Source organism: Arachis hypogaea, chromosome 2 (genome assembly GCF_003086295.3).
Source record: "Arachis hypogaea cultivar Tifrunner chromosome 2, arahy.Tifrunner.gnm2.J5K5, whole genome shotgun sequence".
Classification (NCBI taxonomy): domain Eukaryota; kingdom Viridiplantae; phylum Streptophyta; class Magnoliopsida; order Fabales; family Fabaceae; genus Arachis; species Arachis hypogaea.
The window spans coordinates 60,392,195-60,411,442 of NC_092037.1; the positions used below are offsets into that span (position 1 = coordinate 60,392,195).

The 19,248-nt window shown below is 36.2% G+C and overlaps 2 protein-coding genes across 2 annotated transcripts; one reads left to right on the top strand and one right to left on the bottom strand.

Annotated features, from left to right (window-relative positions):
* Positions 1-310: 310 nt before the first annotated feature.
* LOC112745201 (UPF0481 protein At3g47200) lies at positions 311-10,559 on the bottom strand. The gene is made up of 3 exons (XM_025794854.3): positions 9,713-10,559; positions 4,738-5,411; positions 311-884 (listed from the first exon to the last, which is right to left on the bottom strand). Exons 1-3 carry the CDS (start codon positions 10,423-10,425, stop codon positions 727-729), a joined length of 1,545 nt encoding a protein of 514 aa, XP_025650639.2. The 5' UTR covers positions 10,426-10,559; the 3' UTR covers positions 311-726.
* Positions 10,560-13,753: 3,194 nt separating this feature from the next.
* On the top strand, positions 13,754-14,602 carry LOC112725913 (uncharacterized). Its single transcript, XM_025775476.1, has one exon. The coding sequence runs from the start codon at positions 13,754-13,756 to the stop codon at positions 14,600-14,602; it is 849 nt and encodes a 282-aa protein (XP_025631261.1).
* Positions 14,603-19,248: the final 4,646 nt, after the last annotated feature.

Below are 19,248 nucleotides of genomic sequence, written 5' to 3' on the forward strand. Positions count from 1 at the left end.
TAGACTTTCTGGATTCTCAAGAATGGCCGCCAAAGGGTTTTAGCTTATACCACGAAGATTCTGGTTAAGGAATCCAAGAGATATTCACTCTAGCTTTCGCTTGTATAACGGAAGTGGTTGTCAGGCACGCGTTCATAGTGACGGATGATGATGAGTGTCATGGATCATCACGTCCATCAGGTTGAAGTATGAGTAATATCTTAGAATAAGAATAAGTATGAATTGAATAGAAAATAGTAGTACTTTACATTAAAACTCGAGGTACAGCAGAGCTCCACACCTTAATCTATGGTGTGTAGAAACTCCACCGTTGAAAATACATAAGTAATGGTCCAGGAATGGCCGAATGGCCAGCCCCCCTGAAGGTCTAAAATCACATACACTGACTAAAGATCAATCAAAAGACGTCTAATACAATAGTAAAATGTCCTATTTATACTAGACTAGTTACTAGGGTTTACAAAAATAAGTCTAAGTGCAGAAATCTACTTCCGGGACCCACTTTGGTGTGTGCTTGGGCTGAGCTTGAGCTTTACACGTGCAGAGGCTTCTCTTGGAGTTAAACGCCAAGTTGTAACGTGTTTTTGGCATTTAACTCTGGTTTGTGACGTGTTTCTGGCGTTTTACTCCAGAATGCAGCATGGAACTGGCGTTGAACGCCAGTTTACATCATCTAAACTCGAACAAAGTATGAACTATTATATATTTCTGGAAAGCTCTCAATGTCTACTTTCCAACACCATTGAGAGCGCGCCATTTGGAGTTCTGTAGCTCCAGAAAATCCATTTCAAGTGCAATAAGGTCAGAATCTAACAGCATCAGCAGTCCTTTTTCAGCCTGAATAAGATTTTTGCTCATGTCCCTCAATTTTAGCCAGAAAATACCTGAAATCACAGAAAAACATACAAACTCATAGTAAAGTCCAGAAATATGAATTTTGCATAAAAACTAATGAAAACATCCCTAAAAGTGGCTAGATCCTACTAAAAACTACCCAAAAATAATGCCAAAAAACGTATAAGTTATCCGCTCATCAGAAAATAATTATTGAAATATAAATCAAGACATGAATTAAATTAAAAAGATCAAACGAATCAATCCATGAAAATAGACAGAGCTCCTAACCTTAACAATGAAGGATTAGTTGCTCATGGTTCAGAGAGGAAAAATAAGGGTTTTGGTAAAAAATGTACTATGTCTAAATGTACCGAGTTCCTATTTATAACTAATCCTAATAAATTTAAAATCTAATTATCTAAAAATAATATCTTTTCCTAAAAATCAGATTTGAATTTAAATTCGAATTAATTAACAAGTCTTCCGCTGATGGGTGGGGACCACTTGATTTGTCCATTTTGCAGCTTCTAATATGTGTTTTCTGGGCTGGACAGTGGTTCAAAAAGGCGGCCCAAAATCCACGTCAGCGATTTCTGTAAATTCTGCAGATCGCGCACGTCACGGTACGCGTCAGTCATGCGTACGCGTCGCTGGTCTCCTTCGCAAGTCATGCGGACGCGTCAGTCACGCGAACGCGTCGCTGAGCAAATCTTCAAATCACGCGTACGCATCAGTCACGCGTACGCGTCGCCATGGATACTTCCAAATCACGCGCACGCGTCAGGCACGCATGCGCGTTGCTCCTCGCAACCATCTTCTTTGATTCTTGTGCTGCAGAAACTCCATCAAATCTAGTTGAATGCTACCTAGAATAAACAGTATTGCACAAAGCTCAAAATAGCATCCATAGTGGCTAAAATATAATTAATTCTTAATTAAACTCAGCAATTTAAGTACAATTTCACTAGGAAAAGATAGACAAGATGTTCACGCATCAATAACCAATAAATACAAGCTTTTGGCTCCTATCATCAAGCTTTGATCTTTCTTGCTCAGGAATTTGGACATATGCAATAGATCCAAATACCATTAAATGTGATACATTAGGCTTCAAACCACTCCATGCTTCTTGAGGTGTTATATCTCTCAAACTCTTGATAGGTGAGTGGTTTGAGAGATAAACTGCGCACGTGCAACTGCTTCTCCCCATAACTCTTTTGGTAATGACTTACTTTTTAACATCGTTCTTGCCATATTTAGAATTGTCCTATTCTTTCTTTTAGTAACCCCATTTTGTTAAGGCAATCTAGGAACAGTTAGGAAACGTCGAATACCATGATTTTCACAAAACATCTTGGATTCATTTGAAGTGAATTCTCTACCTCTGTCAGTTCTGAGAGCTTTTATCTCATAGCCACCTTCTTTTTCAACGAGGGCTTCAAACTTCTTGAATACTTCAAATGCTTCGCTCTTTTGCTTCAAGAAATAAACCCATGTTTTTCTTGAATAATCATCAATGAAAAGAAAAAAATAGGCGCTCTTACCAAGTGACAAAGGCTTGATAGGTCCATAAACATCCGCGTGGATAAGCTGAAATGGCTTGGTAGCTCTTGATTTGGACTGATTTGGAAAATTCTTTCTTGAATATTTTCCAAGTAAGCAAGCTTCACATAACTGATAAGGATGATCAATTGTTGGAATTTCTTTTACCATCTTCTTTGTTCCCAATTCCTTGAGCCCACCAAAATTTAAATGTCCATATCTCATATGCCAAATCTATGGTGGATCTTCAATACATGACTTCAAACATATAGCTCCACCGCTTCTCATGTTTAACAAGAACATACAATTTCTTGTCACAGAAACTTTAGCAATAAGATTTTTATTTTTATCTCTAAGCCAAAGATAGCGATCTTCCATGACTATCTTGCAACTATTCTCCATAAGTTGCCCAATACTCAAGATATTAATCTTCATCTTTGGGATGTAATAAACATTGGAAAGAATCTTATGACTTCCATTCTTCAGCTCGAATAGAATCGTCCATTTTTCATTGATCTCTATTTTTGATTCATCACCAAAACAAATGTGTCCTTTTACGTTGGTGTCGAGTGCTACAAATTTACTCCTATCACCTGTCATATGGTTGCTAGCTCTATTGTCAAGATACTACGACTATCTTCGGAATTCTAATCTTCCTTGAGTGTAAGGAATCATGTTGGTTCTTCAACATCTTCACTGTCCACAATAAGTTTATTTTCTTCTTCTTTGGATGTCTGACACTCCCAAAAATAATGTCCATTCTTTCCACATGAATAGCATTCAATGTGTCTTTTGTCAACTGTTCTTCCTCTTCCACGACCTCGAGAAAAATTTTGATTTCTTTTCTCTTGAGAATAATTTTTCTCATCTCTTCCTCTTCCATAACCACGTCCTCGTCCTCGTCCACGGCCTCGACCTCGTCCTTGTCTTCCACTTTCGTTGGTTTCTCCTCTAGTATTCCACGAAAGTTTCGCCTGCAAGACATGCTCCACACATTCTTACTTGCCTTTATCCATTCTTTCTTCATGGGCCCGTAAGGAATCATTCAACTGATCAATTGACATCGTATCCAAATCTTTAGACTCCTCAATGGCTACCACCACATGGTAAAATTTTGAGTTGAGAGAACAAAGGATTTTCTCAACAACATGAATATCTTCTAATTTTTCTCCAAGCCTTTTCATTTGGTACACTACCGTCAAAACTTTGGTGAAATAATCCGAAATGGATTCAGCCTCCTTCATCATTAGAGACTCAAACTCAGCCCTTAGAGATTGAAGACGAACCTTTTTCACCTTTTCAACTCCTATGACGAAATTTTGAAGAGTAACCCAAGTTTTCTTTGCGTGAGTTATATCAGCAATCTTCTCAAACATATCATCATCCAAGTCTTGATGAATGATAGTAAGTGCACATTGATCTTTCTTTCTTTTATTTTCTAATTCGTCCTTTTGAGCTTCTGTTAGCTTCTCCACATTTTCTGGTTCTACATAGCCTTTCTCAACCATTTTTCACACTCCTTGAGCACCGAGAATTGCTTTCATTCGGGCTGCCCAATTGTCATAGTTAAGCTTAGATAATTGTGTGTATTGAAAAGATAAAGTAGTTCCTTTAGACGAAGACATATTATAAGTGGCTTTGATACCACTTTGTTGGAAAATAAAAGAACAAGGCACACACACTGATGAAGAATATAAAATGAAGAGAAATGTATTGAATGTATTTGTATGTTGTTATTTATGAAATAATTATATATGTATTTCTACTTTTTTTGACGTCTAAATTTAATACATCCTAATAAACAAATGATTTAAATTAAAACTAAATATAAACAACTTATTCAAACTGTGGTTTCTATTCATTCTTAAATTTTAACCATCAAATTTATTTTTAACATTTGATCTAGTCTAGTTCTGAAAACTATGGAGATAATAGTAATTTTAATCAATTAGAATCCACAAATGCACTTAAATTTGGACATACATTTACCTGAAAGAAACCTTTAGAAGTTGATAAAATCTTCAATGTTTATTCATTATCGAATCTCAAACATACATCAATAGATTTATTAGATCCAAGTATAAAACACCACAACGTACAAACAATGAATCACACACATACATATAACATTTATTGTTTATGAAGTCATATGCTCATTAGTGTTTCCTATTTAACACCAACGTTCTGAGAACCAAATCTGATTAACTGATTCAAATAGAGTTAAACGGAATGTAATAGCATAATAAATTTTTGTATAAAATATATTTTTAAACTTCTAACTTTATTGTGATTGGTTGTCAGAACCTTGCTTAACACTGTACCATGTTTGGATAAAAGTGAGAACAAGAGCAATAATACCAGCTAACAAGGCAATGATAGCCACCGGAGTGCTAAAATGGTTATTCCAAATTTCAGTCATCCAGCTCAACCATTTGTTTTTGTAATGGCTCTCAATATCTTTACTAACATGAGAATAACTCTCAATGCTAGTTACCAAGTCTTGGCTTAAGGCATTAAAGAGCTTGGAGACTTCCTCATCGCTACCAAGTGCGTTACGCATAATCCCAGCAGATCTCAGTTTCTTGACATCCTCAGGTTGATCGATAAGTGAGTCAAGGAAGGCCACAAAGGAACTAATCCCATAATCATTTGGAAAATCAGGACACATCTCATAAGCTATCAAGTTAAGGAAAGTAGGCGCTGTTGTGTCATCTACGGTGATCTCAGGAAGCTCTAGGATGCCACGAAAAGAAAATATTCCTCCAGAAGAGAATTTGATATATTTCGGATTTCGAGAATCGAGTTTCTTCAAATGAATCCCTGATGCTGTTAGCTCCTGGATGTTTCTGTGTGTGATGATGCACTGCTTAACACTAGCATCGGATTTGGATAATTTTTTCTGGCAACCGTCATCCTCCACGATGGTTTTGCGAAGATAATCAAGCAGATGCACAGGTGGTGTTATTACCACTTTGGTGCTCTCTTGTTGTGGCAAGTTGACGCTGTTTGGTTTTGGACGAGGACCTTCTTTCCTAAAGTCATTCAAACAAAAAAAATGGTCATGCTTATCACATTAACTCAATTTAATAATATTTAATTTGATATCTTCTTTTTCAAAAGGTTTAGGTGTACGAACAAAAAAGTATCTCATAACATTTAAAAGAGATATTAATTGCTAACTTTCAATTTGATTAAATTTTTTATCTTAAACGTTTAAAATAAGTTCAGTTTTATCGCTAAAGTTAAGTGGTTTAGAGTAATATATTTTCTTCTCTAAACCCAACCCCAATTGTCATGACCAATATTATCATCATCTACCTGTACCATCACACCTATACCTATACCTTCTCCTGTACCGTTTGCCGCCACTGCTACTAACAACAGCAATATCAATAATAATAAAGAAAAGTATGAGGAGTCAATAGAATATTTGTACAATATATACAATAGAAGTTTATGGAGTATTAGAGATATAACCATTAGTGTTATCTTTTTTCATTAACTGAAATTTTTAGAATTTTTGGTGAACTTCAAAATCAGTTTAAATTTTTGAGAAGATATTTATTATCCATAGTACTCAAATAATTATTCTAGATAATATAAAATATATTTATTTTATAAATTAATAATCCATTATACACATTGTACAAATAATTTATTATCTTTTTAATAGGATCCAACAATAATAGAGAAAGAGGAGGAGAAGGGAGAAGGGTGAAGGGTGAATGGTAGAGTTTAATCCTAAAAATTTGATTATATCCCTAAATTGGTTATATTTTGTTTCAAATTCAAGAACTTACTTGAGTTTTATTATATGCTTTTATTATTTTTATTTTGGAGTTTTTTAATAAACAATTATTAACTACTTTATTAGTTGAAAAGTGTTTGCTCATAATACTTATTCTAACTAAAATATCTCTTACTTGGACGTCAAACAAACGTACAGATCTTTTGACTGGAAATAGATGACAACAATTTCACTTACTGTATGTATATGCCTCTATTAGCATCATAATTCTCGGTCATGATTAAACCCTCTATTATTTACCAATTATAAAGAGTTCTTTCTTTTAGTTAGAAAAATTGTTTTCAGGAATTTTATTTTTTAGTAATTAATACTGTATTTGGAAAATATTCGATTGTAATAAAATTGTTTATTTAATATTAAAAAAATTCTTAGAACTAATATTAGTTATTTAATTTTTAATTAAAAAATCATTGCTTAAAGGCATATTTGGTATTTTTATATAAAAGTTTTTATGCTCAATCTCTTAATATGAATAAAATCTCACTTCAAATTGTAAAAATTTGAATCCTAAGAACAATATATAATTGATGCACGTGATAACTTTTTTAAATCTTGAAGCAAATGTGTGAGTATATTATACCAAGTAATCTTTTCTCTGAATAATTCTCTAAATATATACTTTTAAACAAACACCTCCCCGAAGATTAGTGTGTACATAAAATTATTAATGTGAGATTCATCAAACTAACATTTGTTTCTAATGCTTTTTGGTAGGTTTATTCTCTCATATCGTCTCACACATTTAATCTCATCTATATTTGTTAGAAAAACAACATGCTACAGTGGATAAAAAAATCAATAACCGATATATAAATTAAATACGTATTAAAATGTGTCAAGACCATATATTTATTTATAATCAAATTCTATAAGTAATATAATCAAACTTTTCATATTTATAATTATACTTCATAAATAATAAAGACAAACTAGATCTATATTCACAGTCAAAACATGAATAAAAATATAAAAAATATAGTGGTGGTAGTTGATTTTTTATACTCATAATCATCATGAAAATTTTGATTATACTGTTAGAAAAAAAATTTGATTATTATGTTTTAAAAAGTTATATTATTCTATTATAAACAAATTGATTAATGTTTTATGGTCGGCGTTGTTTTTCTCTAAGTCAAGGTTAGTGGTCTGAGCTCTAAAATTTCAAATTACTTCGTGTGTATTTGGATTATAGTTTACAAACTGAAGTTTGCATAAAATTAATTTTGCAAACTTGATTTTAATGAAAAGTAAGTTTGTGTTAAGGTGATTTATGTTTCGCAATCTTTATATCAAAATAGATTATAGTAAAATAAATGTTGTTTGGATTATACTATTCAAAATCACTTTTAGATAAAAAATTACTAAAATAGACATCAACTTAAATAATTTTTTATATTATTTTATCATTTTAAGTTAGATATTTGAATAGATTTGATTAAATAATTTGATAATAAAATTAATATTTATATACTAAAATAAAAATAACATATAAAAATTGGTAAAATATATTTTTAATTAAAACTAGCAAAATATAAATTTTAGAAAGTACTAAAAATAATAAAAAAACTAAATATTTACCTTAGTAATGATTAAAATAGATCAAAAATTTTTTATGATATTTTTTATATAATATATTTTTAGTACTCTTAATATTCTTTTTTAGTATCAATAATTTATTATTATTATTATTATTATTATTATTATTATTATTAATTTTTTGTTTAATTTACTTTACCTAATAGGATCAATAAATTATATTATAAAAAGATAATAAAAAATAATAGAAACAAAATCACAATTATAAAAGTGTATAATGTCAAACAAATAATTAATAAAAAATAAAAATAATAGAAAAAAAAAGTTCATATAAATAAAAATAATAAGAATTTCATAAATAATACAATAATATGCATAAAGGATAAAGTTGGTAAAAGGTAAATAAAGATTGAATATTGATAGTCTATTGGGTGAAACGGAAAAAGCTCAAGATTGTTGCTTCTTTTAAACGTGATATTGAATGCAAAATCATTCATGCGTTCATGAATAAAAAATTTGTCAAACCAAAAATTGAAGCTTTCAAAAAGAGTTTAAACGTGTCTTCCAACACATTTATCAAATACACCCTCACATATGCACTCTGAAAGTTAGTGACTGATTTTTGATATGTTACTGATTATGTTCTAATATGTGCTTTTGTTATTGATTTTGAAATTGAGTAGATTTGTTTCGGAAATTGAATAATGAATTTGTTATTGATTCTATTTTAATATGTGGTTTTGTTATTGATTTTGAAATTGAGTAATAAATTTATTATTGATTCTATTCTATGGTCTTATGGATGATTATTTGATTTTCTACTATTCTGTTGCTGTTTTTAATTTGAATTATGATTTATTGATTTTAGTTATGGATGGAAGTATTAATCAAAAAGTAGTTGCTGATAATAAAACTTCTTTGAGTAATAATTTGCCTGCCAATCCTCCTAATTTAAATGGTGTTGCTAATTCTAATCCACCTCGTTCGAATAATAGTCAGTCACAAGATTTTTTTAATTTATGGATTTTGACGATGAATGATGATCAATAAATATTTATGTTAATTTTTAATATTGAGATATTTTTTTTACTATTTAATTTTTAAAATTATATTTTGATAAGATTATATAGATTTGATCGAAGATATTTCATGTAAAATTTTTAAATTTAGAAGATAGTTTAAGATTCATATTACACTATAATTATATTTTAAAATGGTTATTTTATTTTAAAATAATTTTTTTAATTGAATCATTGATTGAATTGATTAGTCCAATAAATCAATAAACCAATGATTAAAAATCGATCCGATTCTCGAATCTTGAGTACAATGCATTATGCCATATTAGGCAAGCTGTCATGACACAATATTTTAATCAATTTGGTTTCTCCTTTGAGACTGATTTAATTTTAAAATGAAAACTAGAAGGACTAATTTGATTATGATAAATGATAAGTATTTAACAACCAATTTTTCATTTCATTTTTTTCACTATTAACATGTCTTGTTAATTTTTTTCCCTTCAATACCTCATTTTTTTAAAAGACACACACATATTTTCTAATAATAATAATAATAATAATAATAATAATAATAATAATAATAATAATAATGAAAAATCATTTCAATGAGCTAGTAATGATGATTTTCAAACAACCATGCTACATAGACAAGAAGAAAAACATCCTATATTTAGATTTAAATTTTGTGAGAAATATATAATTGAATTTGATTTTAATGCTTTTCAAGTTTTCATCAAATTTCATGAATAATTATGGTGACTTTTTTCGTATTCAAAAAAAAAAAAAAAGAAAAAGATGATTCTATTATACAAAATATAATTATTTTAATAGTTGATTACTTAACTTAAAAATATATGAAATAACACGTATTAATATTCTAAGATACCTGCGATATTCATGAATAACGGTAAAAATCCAATCTAATTTAAAAAGCATACCAAAAGTATTGAGTCTCTTAATTGGGTACCTTGGAGGACATGGCTTTGGCCATAAATGATGAGTGCAAAGAAACTTTTCCGTGCTCTTCACTAAGTGATCGTCGACATTGGTATTGACGTTGGCATTGGGATCGCAACACAAGAGCCTCAGCAGCTGAAATGGAAGCTGGTTCTCCAGCAACAGCACATCCTGCTGAACAAGAATCAACTGATCCATCTTAATCTTCAAGTGGCAGTAATTACAAGCATCACCTAAGTTTCCATTTTCCAGGACTTGAAGCAGAGCACATCCGTCCACAAACAGCATCCAAGAGAGTTTCTCGTCAAGGTCTTTGAAGCCTTCAAACTCACACTTTGTGAATTCTTGTTTTGCAAACAAGTCCTTGTCGAATAGGTCCTGTAGTTCCTTGATATTGCTAAGAACTCTTTTGTGCAGGTCCCTTGCGGTTTGGCCTCTGGTTCTAACATACATCACTGACCACATACGCTTGTACTCTTCTCCTAGCTTCAGATTTTGGTCTCCATGATGGATGGGACCAAATGAAACCAATTTGGGCGAGTAATGCTTGGCGAAATCTACTCGGTTTCGGAGATAATGTGGTACCTTACGAATCTTGGGGAGTGGAGCTTGCAACTCATGAATTTCTTCACATATTGTTTGGGTAGATCTTTCTGATGCTTCTTGTAGAATAAGTAATCTTTGGTTTTCTTCTTCAAATTGCTTAAACATTTGTTCCATCATGAGCCGTGAAGATGAGCTAACTATTGATAGTGTTGGGAGAGTTTAATTAGTTTAACTTCGTTGTTGTGGATGATTTTTTTTTTCTTTGGTTGCACTTCATGGGATACTTTTTTGTTTATATATACTTGAGATACGGAATATTATAAGGGAGCTACTCAAATGAAGATGCAAAAAACATCTTTTTATGAAGATGCTTTGTATAAAAGTGTGATTTATTGATTTGGCCACACTTCAAATAAAAACAACACTTTTATAACATATCAAAATCTAACCCTACACTCCATCATCTAAGGGTCAAAAAGAAAAATCATCACATGAAGACAATTATAATATCTTCATGGGAGTACCCACCATATTATAATCATTCTTTGCTAATGGTTCAAGTTTGGAATTTGGATGTACTACTACATTGTACAGGCACCCAATTAGGTTAAAACTAAGCAACAGATACTTTGAAAATAGTCTAATAATTTATTAGGCGATGATTGATATTGTTTATATTTATTTTAAAAATGTTAATTACGTATTATTTTTTCTTTTAGACTTTATGAACTGTAATAATGGCTCAGTAATGCACTTAATTGCAACTTTAACTTTACGAAATCATCTTTTTTAATAAAAAAGAAAAAAAAATTGATTGTAAACTGCAAACAATTCTCTTTTCTACCATTGAAATTACCCTCAAATTTAAATTAAAGGTAAATTCAATTATGAATTATATTACTGTCTTGTCTATTATCGGAACCAATGCGATAAAGAAATCCTCATAAAAAACACATTACCATCAAATTTTCGTCATCTGACGCTAATATCTCACCTAATATCATCAAATTCTTTTGTCAATAAATCTGACATTAACCATGACTTTTTTATTAAAAAATAAAATTAGATAATTACTATCAAATACATTCCACTATAAATCCAATGGTCGAAGATAAACAGTTTTAATTATTTTAATTAAATAAATTAAACATCCATTATCCTATTACTAGAATTGGCATTAAACAACCATTAATCATAACAAAAAATAAATAATATTTTTATTCAAATAATAAATTAAAATATCAGTAATATTATGAAAATAAAGATTAAAATTTGAGGGAAGAAAAAAATATAGGTAGAATAATAAATAATTTTATTATTGATTGTGTAAGTTAGAGAACAAGAGAAAGGCTATTTATAGCCAAAGGTCCAACTCTTAGTCTTAACGAAGGGCCCAATGCCTCGTTAAGTCATTCACAATAAATATATTTATAACACTCCCTCTTGAGAACGAAGCGTGAATGAATTTCCTATTGGGGTCGATGGACGAGCACGAGGAGGAGGAAGCACATGAGGAGAAAGAAACCCGCTTGATGAGTAGGTTAGCCTCCATGGCATCCTCCCGTGAGCACACGAGAATACGTTCCCGCAAAGATGACTGATGAGCGGATAATTTATACGCTTTTTGGTATTGTTTTTAGTTAGTTTTTAGTATGATCTAGTTACTTTTAGGGATGTTTTCATTAGTTTTTATGCTAAATTCACATTTCTGGACTTTACTATGAGTTTGTGTATTTTTCTGTGATTTCAGGTATTTTCTAGCTGAAATTGAGGGACCTGAGCAAAACTCTGATAAAAGGGTGATAAAGGACTGCTGATGCTGTTGGATTCTAACCTCCCTGCACTCGAAATAGATTTTCTGGAGCTACAGAACTCCAAATGGCGTGCTCTCAACGACGTTGGAAAGTACACATCCAGAGCTTTCCATCAATATATAATAGTCCATACTTATTCGAGATTAGACGACGTAAACTGGCGCTCAATGCCAGTTCCATGTTGCATTCTGGAGTCAAACGCCAGAAATACGTCATGAACCAGAGTTGAACGCCAAAAATACGTTATAACTTGGCGTTCAACTCCAAAAGAAGCTTCTGCACATGTAAAGCTCAAGCTCAGCCCAAGCACACACCAAGTGGGCCCCGGAAGTGGATTTCTGCATAAAATACTTATTTCTGTAAACCCTAGTAGCTAGTCTAGTATAAATAGGACATTTTACTATCGTATTAGACATCCTGGATCCTGGATTGTATTTTTGATCCTGTGATCACGTTTTGGGGGCTGGCCATTCAGCCATGCCTGAACCTTCATCACTTATGTATTTTCAACGGTGGAGTTTCTACACACCATAGATTAAGGGTGTGGAACTCTGCTGTACCTCAAGTTTTAATGCAATTACTACTATTTTCTATTCAATTCTGCTTGTTCTTATTCTAAGATATTCGTTGCACTTCAACATGATGAATGTGATGATCCGTGACACTCATCATCATTCTCACCTATGAACGCATGACTGACAACCACTTCCGTTCTACCTCAGACCGGGCGCATATCTCTTGGATTCCTTAATCAGAATCTTCATGGTATAAGCTAGATTGATGGCGGCATTCATGAGAATCCGGAAAGTCTAAACTTTGTCTGTGGTATTCCGAGTAGGATTCAGTGATTGAATGACTGTGACGAGCTTCAAACTCGCGATTGTTGGGCGTGATGACAAACGCAAAAGAATCAAGGGATTCTATTCCAACATGATCGAGAACCGACAGATGATTAGCCGTGCCGTGACAGAGCATTTGGACCTTTTTCACTGAGAGGATGGGATGTAGCCATTGACAACGGTGATGCCCTACATACAGCTTGCTATGGAAAGGAATAAGAAGGATTGAAGGAAGGCAGTAGGAAAGCAGAGATCCATAGGGACAAGCATCTCCATACACTTATATGAAATTTTCACCATTGAATTACATGAGTAACTCTATCTTTATTTTCTACTTTATTTATTATTCAAAAACTCGATAACATTTACTATCTGCCTAACTGAGATTTACAAGATGACCATAGCTTGATTCATACCAACAATCTCCGTGGGATCGACCCTTACTCACGTAAGGTATTACTTGGACGACCCAGTGCACTTGCTGGTTAGTTGTGCGGAATTGTGACTAAGTGTGATTCACGTTTGAGAGCGCTACCAAGTTTTTGGCGCCATTGTTGATGATCACACTTTTGTGCACCAATGACCCACCCTCCAGCTCTTATGAGTGGCGTCCATTCAGGGGCCGGGTGACGATAATGCCAAAATCATGCAAGAGCTGCGCCACCAGGTGCAGAATCTGGAAAGAGAGCTAGCAGCGAAGGACTGCTACCGTCCTAGCCCAAGTCTCTCCCGTATCCGATCCCCTCTAAGAGGGTCGGAAGCTCGAGGCAGAAGCCCCCGAAGAGATAACTGCCACCATCATCATGGGAGACCTATCGAGAGAGATTGAGAAGATGGCAAGAACCCATCATCATGGGAGCTACCCCTTTTCCCTCCTCCTTGCTTAAAGTTCGGTTATCGAAACACTTCGACAAGCCGACGGATATGAGGTATGACGGTACCCAAGACCCCCAGGAGCACCCGACGACCTTCAAGGCTAGGATGAACCTCGAAGGCATTAGAGACACAGTGAGGTGCCGTGCTTTCCCTGTGACGCTGGCAGGCCCTGCAATCCAATGGTTCAATGCGCTTCCACAGAGGTCCATTACGGCCTTCTCGGATATAACTCGTAGCTTTTTAGCGCATTTCACCACGTGCATCGCCAAAGCCAAGCACCCGATCAACCTCCCGGGGGTCACCCAAAAAGCTAGGGAACCGACCAGGAAGTTCCTCGACAGGTTCAACGACGAGGGCCTAAAGATTGACGGCTTGACCGACTCAGTGGCCAGCCTGTGTCTGACGAATGATCTGTTAAACAAAGATTACAAGAAGCATCTTACTACCAAGCCCGTATGGACCATGCAAGAGATCCAGAACGTGGCAAGGGAATTTATCAATGATGAAGAGGTTAGCCAGGTGGTGGCGGCCAACAAACAGCAGCTGACCAACCTCCTCCCCGTCATCCCGGGAACAAGGAGAAAACGAGAGAACTCCCCAAGGAGGGGGGAGATCAGGAAAACCCTTCAAGCCTTTTCCTCGCGTGGGAAAGTTCACGAACTACACCCCCTTATGGCTCCCATTATTGAAGTTTACCAGCAGACTACGGACAAAAAAATTCTGTCGAATCCCCAGCAACTGAAAGCCGAACAGGCGGGAATAGGAGCCTGTACTGTGACTACAACAAAGGTTTTGGCCACAAAACTCAAGGCTGCTTTGACTTGAAAGACGCCCTGGAGCAAGCCATTCGCAAGGGCAAGTTGACTGAGTTTCCCTAATTTATAAGGGAGCCCAAAAGAAGGGAACGCGAGCATTCCAAAGAGGATTGTAACCAGGCCGTGAAGCCCAGATAAAAACCTACTGAGGACGCCGATAACGCCCTCACCGTGGTTAACGTTGTGATTGCGAGGGACGTCCTCCCAAGTCAAGGTCAGCGACCAAAAAGGATGCCAGAGTTCTGGCCGTTTCATCGGGGAACCATAGAACCCCCTCCAGGGAGCCCCCGGGATTTCCTTTGGCCCGGAAGACCAATGGTTTCACGATGTCCCGGACAACCCCCCCGATGGTGATCACGGTAAAAATTGGGATGGGCCTAATAAAGAGGATCCTCATCGACATTGGAGCCGACTCCAATATCATGTTCAGGAATGTGTTCGATACTCTGAGACTCAGGGAAACCGACCTCAAGACCTATCAACATGGGGTCGTCGGCATAGGGGACAACTACATAAGACCAGACGGGATAGTTACCCTCCCGGTTTGCATAGGGGAAGGAGAAGGAAAGAGGTCGGTAATGGCAGAGTTCGTCGTCTTAGAGGACTCCACAGCCTACAACGTCATCCTAGAAAGGAAGATTATCAACGAGTTCTCCGCTGTGATATCCACCAAGTTTTTGCTCATGAAGTTTGTTACGGATGACGGATCTGTTGGATCCATCAGGGGTGACCTAGAAACGATAGTCGCATGCGACAATGCCAGTCTCTCGCTCAGAAAGAAGTTGAAGGAGGCATATGGAGTTTTCTTGCCGATCTGGATGCCAGAGTAGACGACAAGCCAAGACCTAAACCCCAGAAGGATTTGGAAAAGTTTCGAGTCGTGGACACGGAGGAGAAGTTCACCTTTGTAAACAGAAACCTCCCACACAACCTGAAAGAACCCCTCATGGAGGCCATTAGAGCAAACGGCGACTTGTTCGCTTGGACCCCAGCTGACAGCCAGGGGTAGACCCCGAGTTTATGTCGCACCGGCTCGTAGTAAAGCTGAAAGTCAACCCTATAGCCCAGAGGCAATGGAAGATGTCCTAAGAAAGAGCTAACGATTCCTGAGTAGACGCAGTAGCAGGATATCGATTCCTGAGCTTCATAGACGCATACTCCTGATATAATCAGATATCGATGCACCGACCTGATGAGGAAAAACGACGTTCATAATGCCGGATGGTACTTACTGTTACAGGGTAATGCCGTTTGGACTAAAGAATGCTGGAGCAATGTACCAGAGGCTGATGAACAAGGTCTTTAGCAATCTAATCGGGAGGTCAGTTGAGGTTTATGTCGACGACATCTTGGTAAAAACAACTGAGCCAAGGGACCTGGTCAGCGACCTAGAGGCCGTCTTCGAGTCTCTCCGAAAGCACAATAGGAGACGCAATCCCTCAAATGTGCCTTTTCCATAGAAGCCGAGAAGTTCCTCGATTTCATGATAACACAGAGGGTGGTTGAGGCCAACCCAGACAAGTTTGATGCCATCCTGTGGATGATGAGCCTGAGGTGCGTTAAAGACGTGCAGAGATTGGCCGGGAGGCTCACGGCCCTATCTCGTTTCCTCGGCACGTCAGCAGCAAAAGCTCTCCCTTTTTTCAACTTGATGAGAAAAGGAATAGCCTTCGAGTGGACCCCAGCTTACGAAGAAGCTTTCAATCACTTCAAGAAGATACTCTTAGCTCCACCAGTCTTAGGTAAGCCCAAAGACAATGAGATGTTGTTCTTATATTTGGCGGTGACGGACCAAGCCTTGGCGACTGTCCTTATCCGAGAAGAGGATAAGGTTCAACAGTCGGTCTACTTTGTTAGCGAAGTGCTGCAAGGTGTAGAACTAAGGTACACCAAGATGGAAGAGCTGGCTTACGCCCTCCTAACCTTGTGACGTTAGGATTTTTGCTAGTAAAGAATTTTATAAAAATGGTCGCGTTGTAGATATAGTTTCTAAAGCAACAAAAATCCTTTCGTGCAAACGTTTGGTTGTCACAAGTAACAAACCCCTAAATAAATTGATAACCGAAGTATTTAAACCTCGGGTCGTCTTCTCAAGGAATTGCAGGGAAGTATGTTCTTATTATTGGTTATGGAGATTGTAAATTGGGGTTTTGAGAATGAGGAATAAATATGGCAAATAATTTAAATGACAATTGAAATAAATAAATACTGTAAAGCAAACTTTTGGCAAGGTATGAGAAATTGAAAGTCCAGACTTAGTTATTCTTATCAATAATTATGAAAGTTAAATCTTAATTCCACCTAGTTGACCTTTGCTAAAGCAAAGGAAAGTCAAGGGTCTAATTAGTTAGACCTTCGAATCCTATTTATTTCCTAAGAAAAGGTTGGGATTATTGAAGTTCAGTTCAATTAGCAAGATAACAGTTATCAATTAGATTGAGCTAAGATAACTCCTGAGTTACTGATTTCTTAACCAAGACCAAACAGAAAAGAAATTAAATCTATTGGAATAAAAATTGTCTTCAGATTGGGAATAATCAATGGTATAAATAAAGAAAGCAATATTAAACTGAAATACCTCAAATAGCATTAAATAAGAAAATCATAACATGAATGTAGCATAAGCCAAATAGGCAACATAACTAATACAAGCAAGCATTAATGGTATCTGAGAATAAGAGATAATTATAAAGTAAAAGAACATTGAACCTGGGATCGAGAGTTACTCCTAAAACTAAGAGAAGTCCTAAATCCTAAATCCTAAAGAGAGAGAGGAGAGAACCTCTCTCAAAACTAGATCTAAATCATGGAAAGTAACTAAAAATGTCGAGAGTCCCTCAATGGATGTATTCCTCCACTTCATAACCTCTGGTCTATGACTTCTGGACTTGGATTTGGGCCAAAAAGGGCTTCAGAATCCGCTATGAGCATTTTCTGCAATTTCTGGTGCGTGGCCTCTGTCACGTGTCCGCGTGGGTCACGCGGTCGCGTCAATTGGAGTTTTCCTTGTCACGTGGTTGCGTCAGTCATGCGGCCGCGTCATAGGTGTTCTTCGTTGGGCACGCGGTCGTGTCAGCCATGCGGCCGCGTCGCTACCTCTTCGCGCTTGGCATGCGGCCGCGTCGTCCATGCGGTCGCGTGGATGCCAGTTTCTCCAAAACTCCGTTTTATGCTTTCCTTCCATTTTTGTATGTTTCCTTTTCCATCCTTTAAGTCATTCCTGCCTTAGAAGATCTGAAACTACTCAACACACTAATCATGGCATCGAATTGAAATAAAGGTAATTAAAATAATTAATTTTAAAGCATAGAAAACATGTTTTTCACATACATCACATAATAAGGAAGGGAAAGTAAAACTATGCAATTAATATGAATAAGTGGGTGAAGGATTGAATAAATCACTCAAACTAAGCACAGAATATATCACAAAATATGGGTTTATTACCTTGTCTCGGAGGTTGAGGCAATACTTCCAAGGACACCCGATAATCGTAAGAACCGATCAAGCTATTCGCCAAATTCTACAAAAACCCAATCTGGCGGGACGAATGATGATGTGGGCGATCGAGCTGTCACAGTATGATTTGAAATACGAATCCAGGCACGCAATCAAGGCTCGGGCGATGGTTAATTTCCTGGTAGAGGTAACTAGGGACCCCCACGAGAACCCGGACACACAGTGGAAGCTCCACTTTGATGGAGCCTCCAACCAAATGTTCAGAGGGGGCAAGGATAATCCTTGAAATTTTGACAGGGGTGATCTACGAGCAGTCAATCAAATTTGACTTCCCGATCTCCAATAACCAGGTAGAGTATCAAGCCTTGATTAAGGGCCTACTCTTGCCAAAAGAAATCAGTGTCTCGCAGGTCGAGGTCAATAGTGATTCCCAAATCGCCACTTCCTAGGTTAACGGGACCTACCAAGCCAGGGATTCCCTGCTTTAGTAGTACCTGGAAAGGGTAAAAAAGTTGTGCAAAGACTTCGAGGAGGTCATAATCCAACATGTGCGCAGGAAAAGAAACGCTTGGGCCGACGTCTTGTCAAAACTAGTAAGTACAAAGCCAGGGTCGGGAATCGATCTTTGATTCAGGGATTGATAAAAGAGCCGATAGTGATCCTGTGCATGTCACAAGTGATGAACTCCCTCTCATGAATTCGTGAAGAAATGCAGGAAATGTTAAGAAAACGCCAACTTCCACAGGTCTCCAGTAGTGGAGTTAAGATCATTGATGGCCTTTCGACCTTTTTCTCAATGGGGAGTCAATCACTTGGGGCCATTCCCAATAGGTCTTGGACAAGTTAAGTACTTAATTGTAGCCATTGATTACTACACCAAGTGGGTCGAGGCAGAACCATTGGCTAATATATCATCGGCGAACTGCCGAAAGTTCATGTGGAGACAAGTGATCTCCAAGTTCGGAATTCCAGAAGTTGTTACGTTGGATAACGGGATGCAATTCGCGGATAAGAAATTTGGTGAATTCCTCTCTATCCTGGGAATAAAGCAGAGGTTCTCATCAATGGAACATCCACAGAGCAACGGTTAGGTGGAAGCTGCAAACAAGGTCATCCTCAAAGGCTTTAAAAAGCGACTCGACCAGAAAAAGGGGGTCCTAGGCAGACGAGCTCGCCTCAGTCTTGTGGTCTTATAGG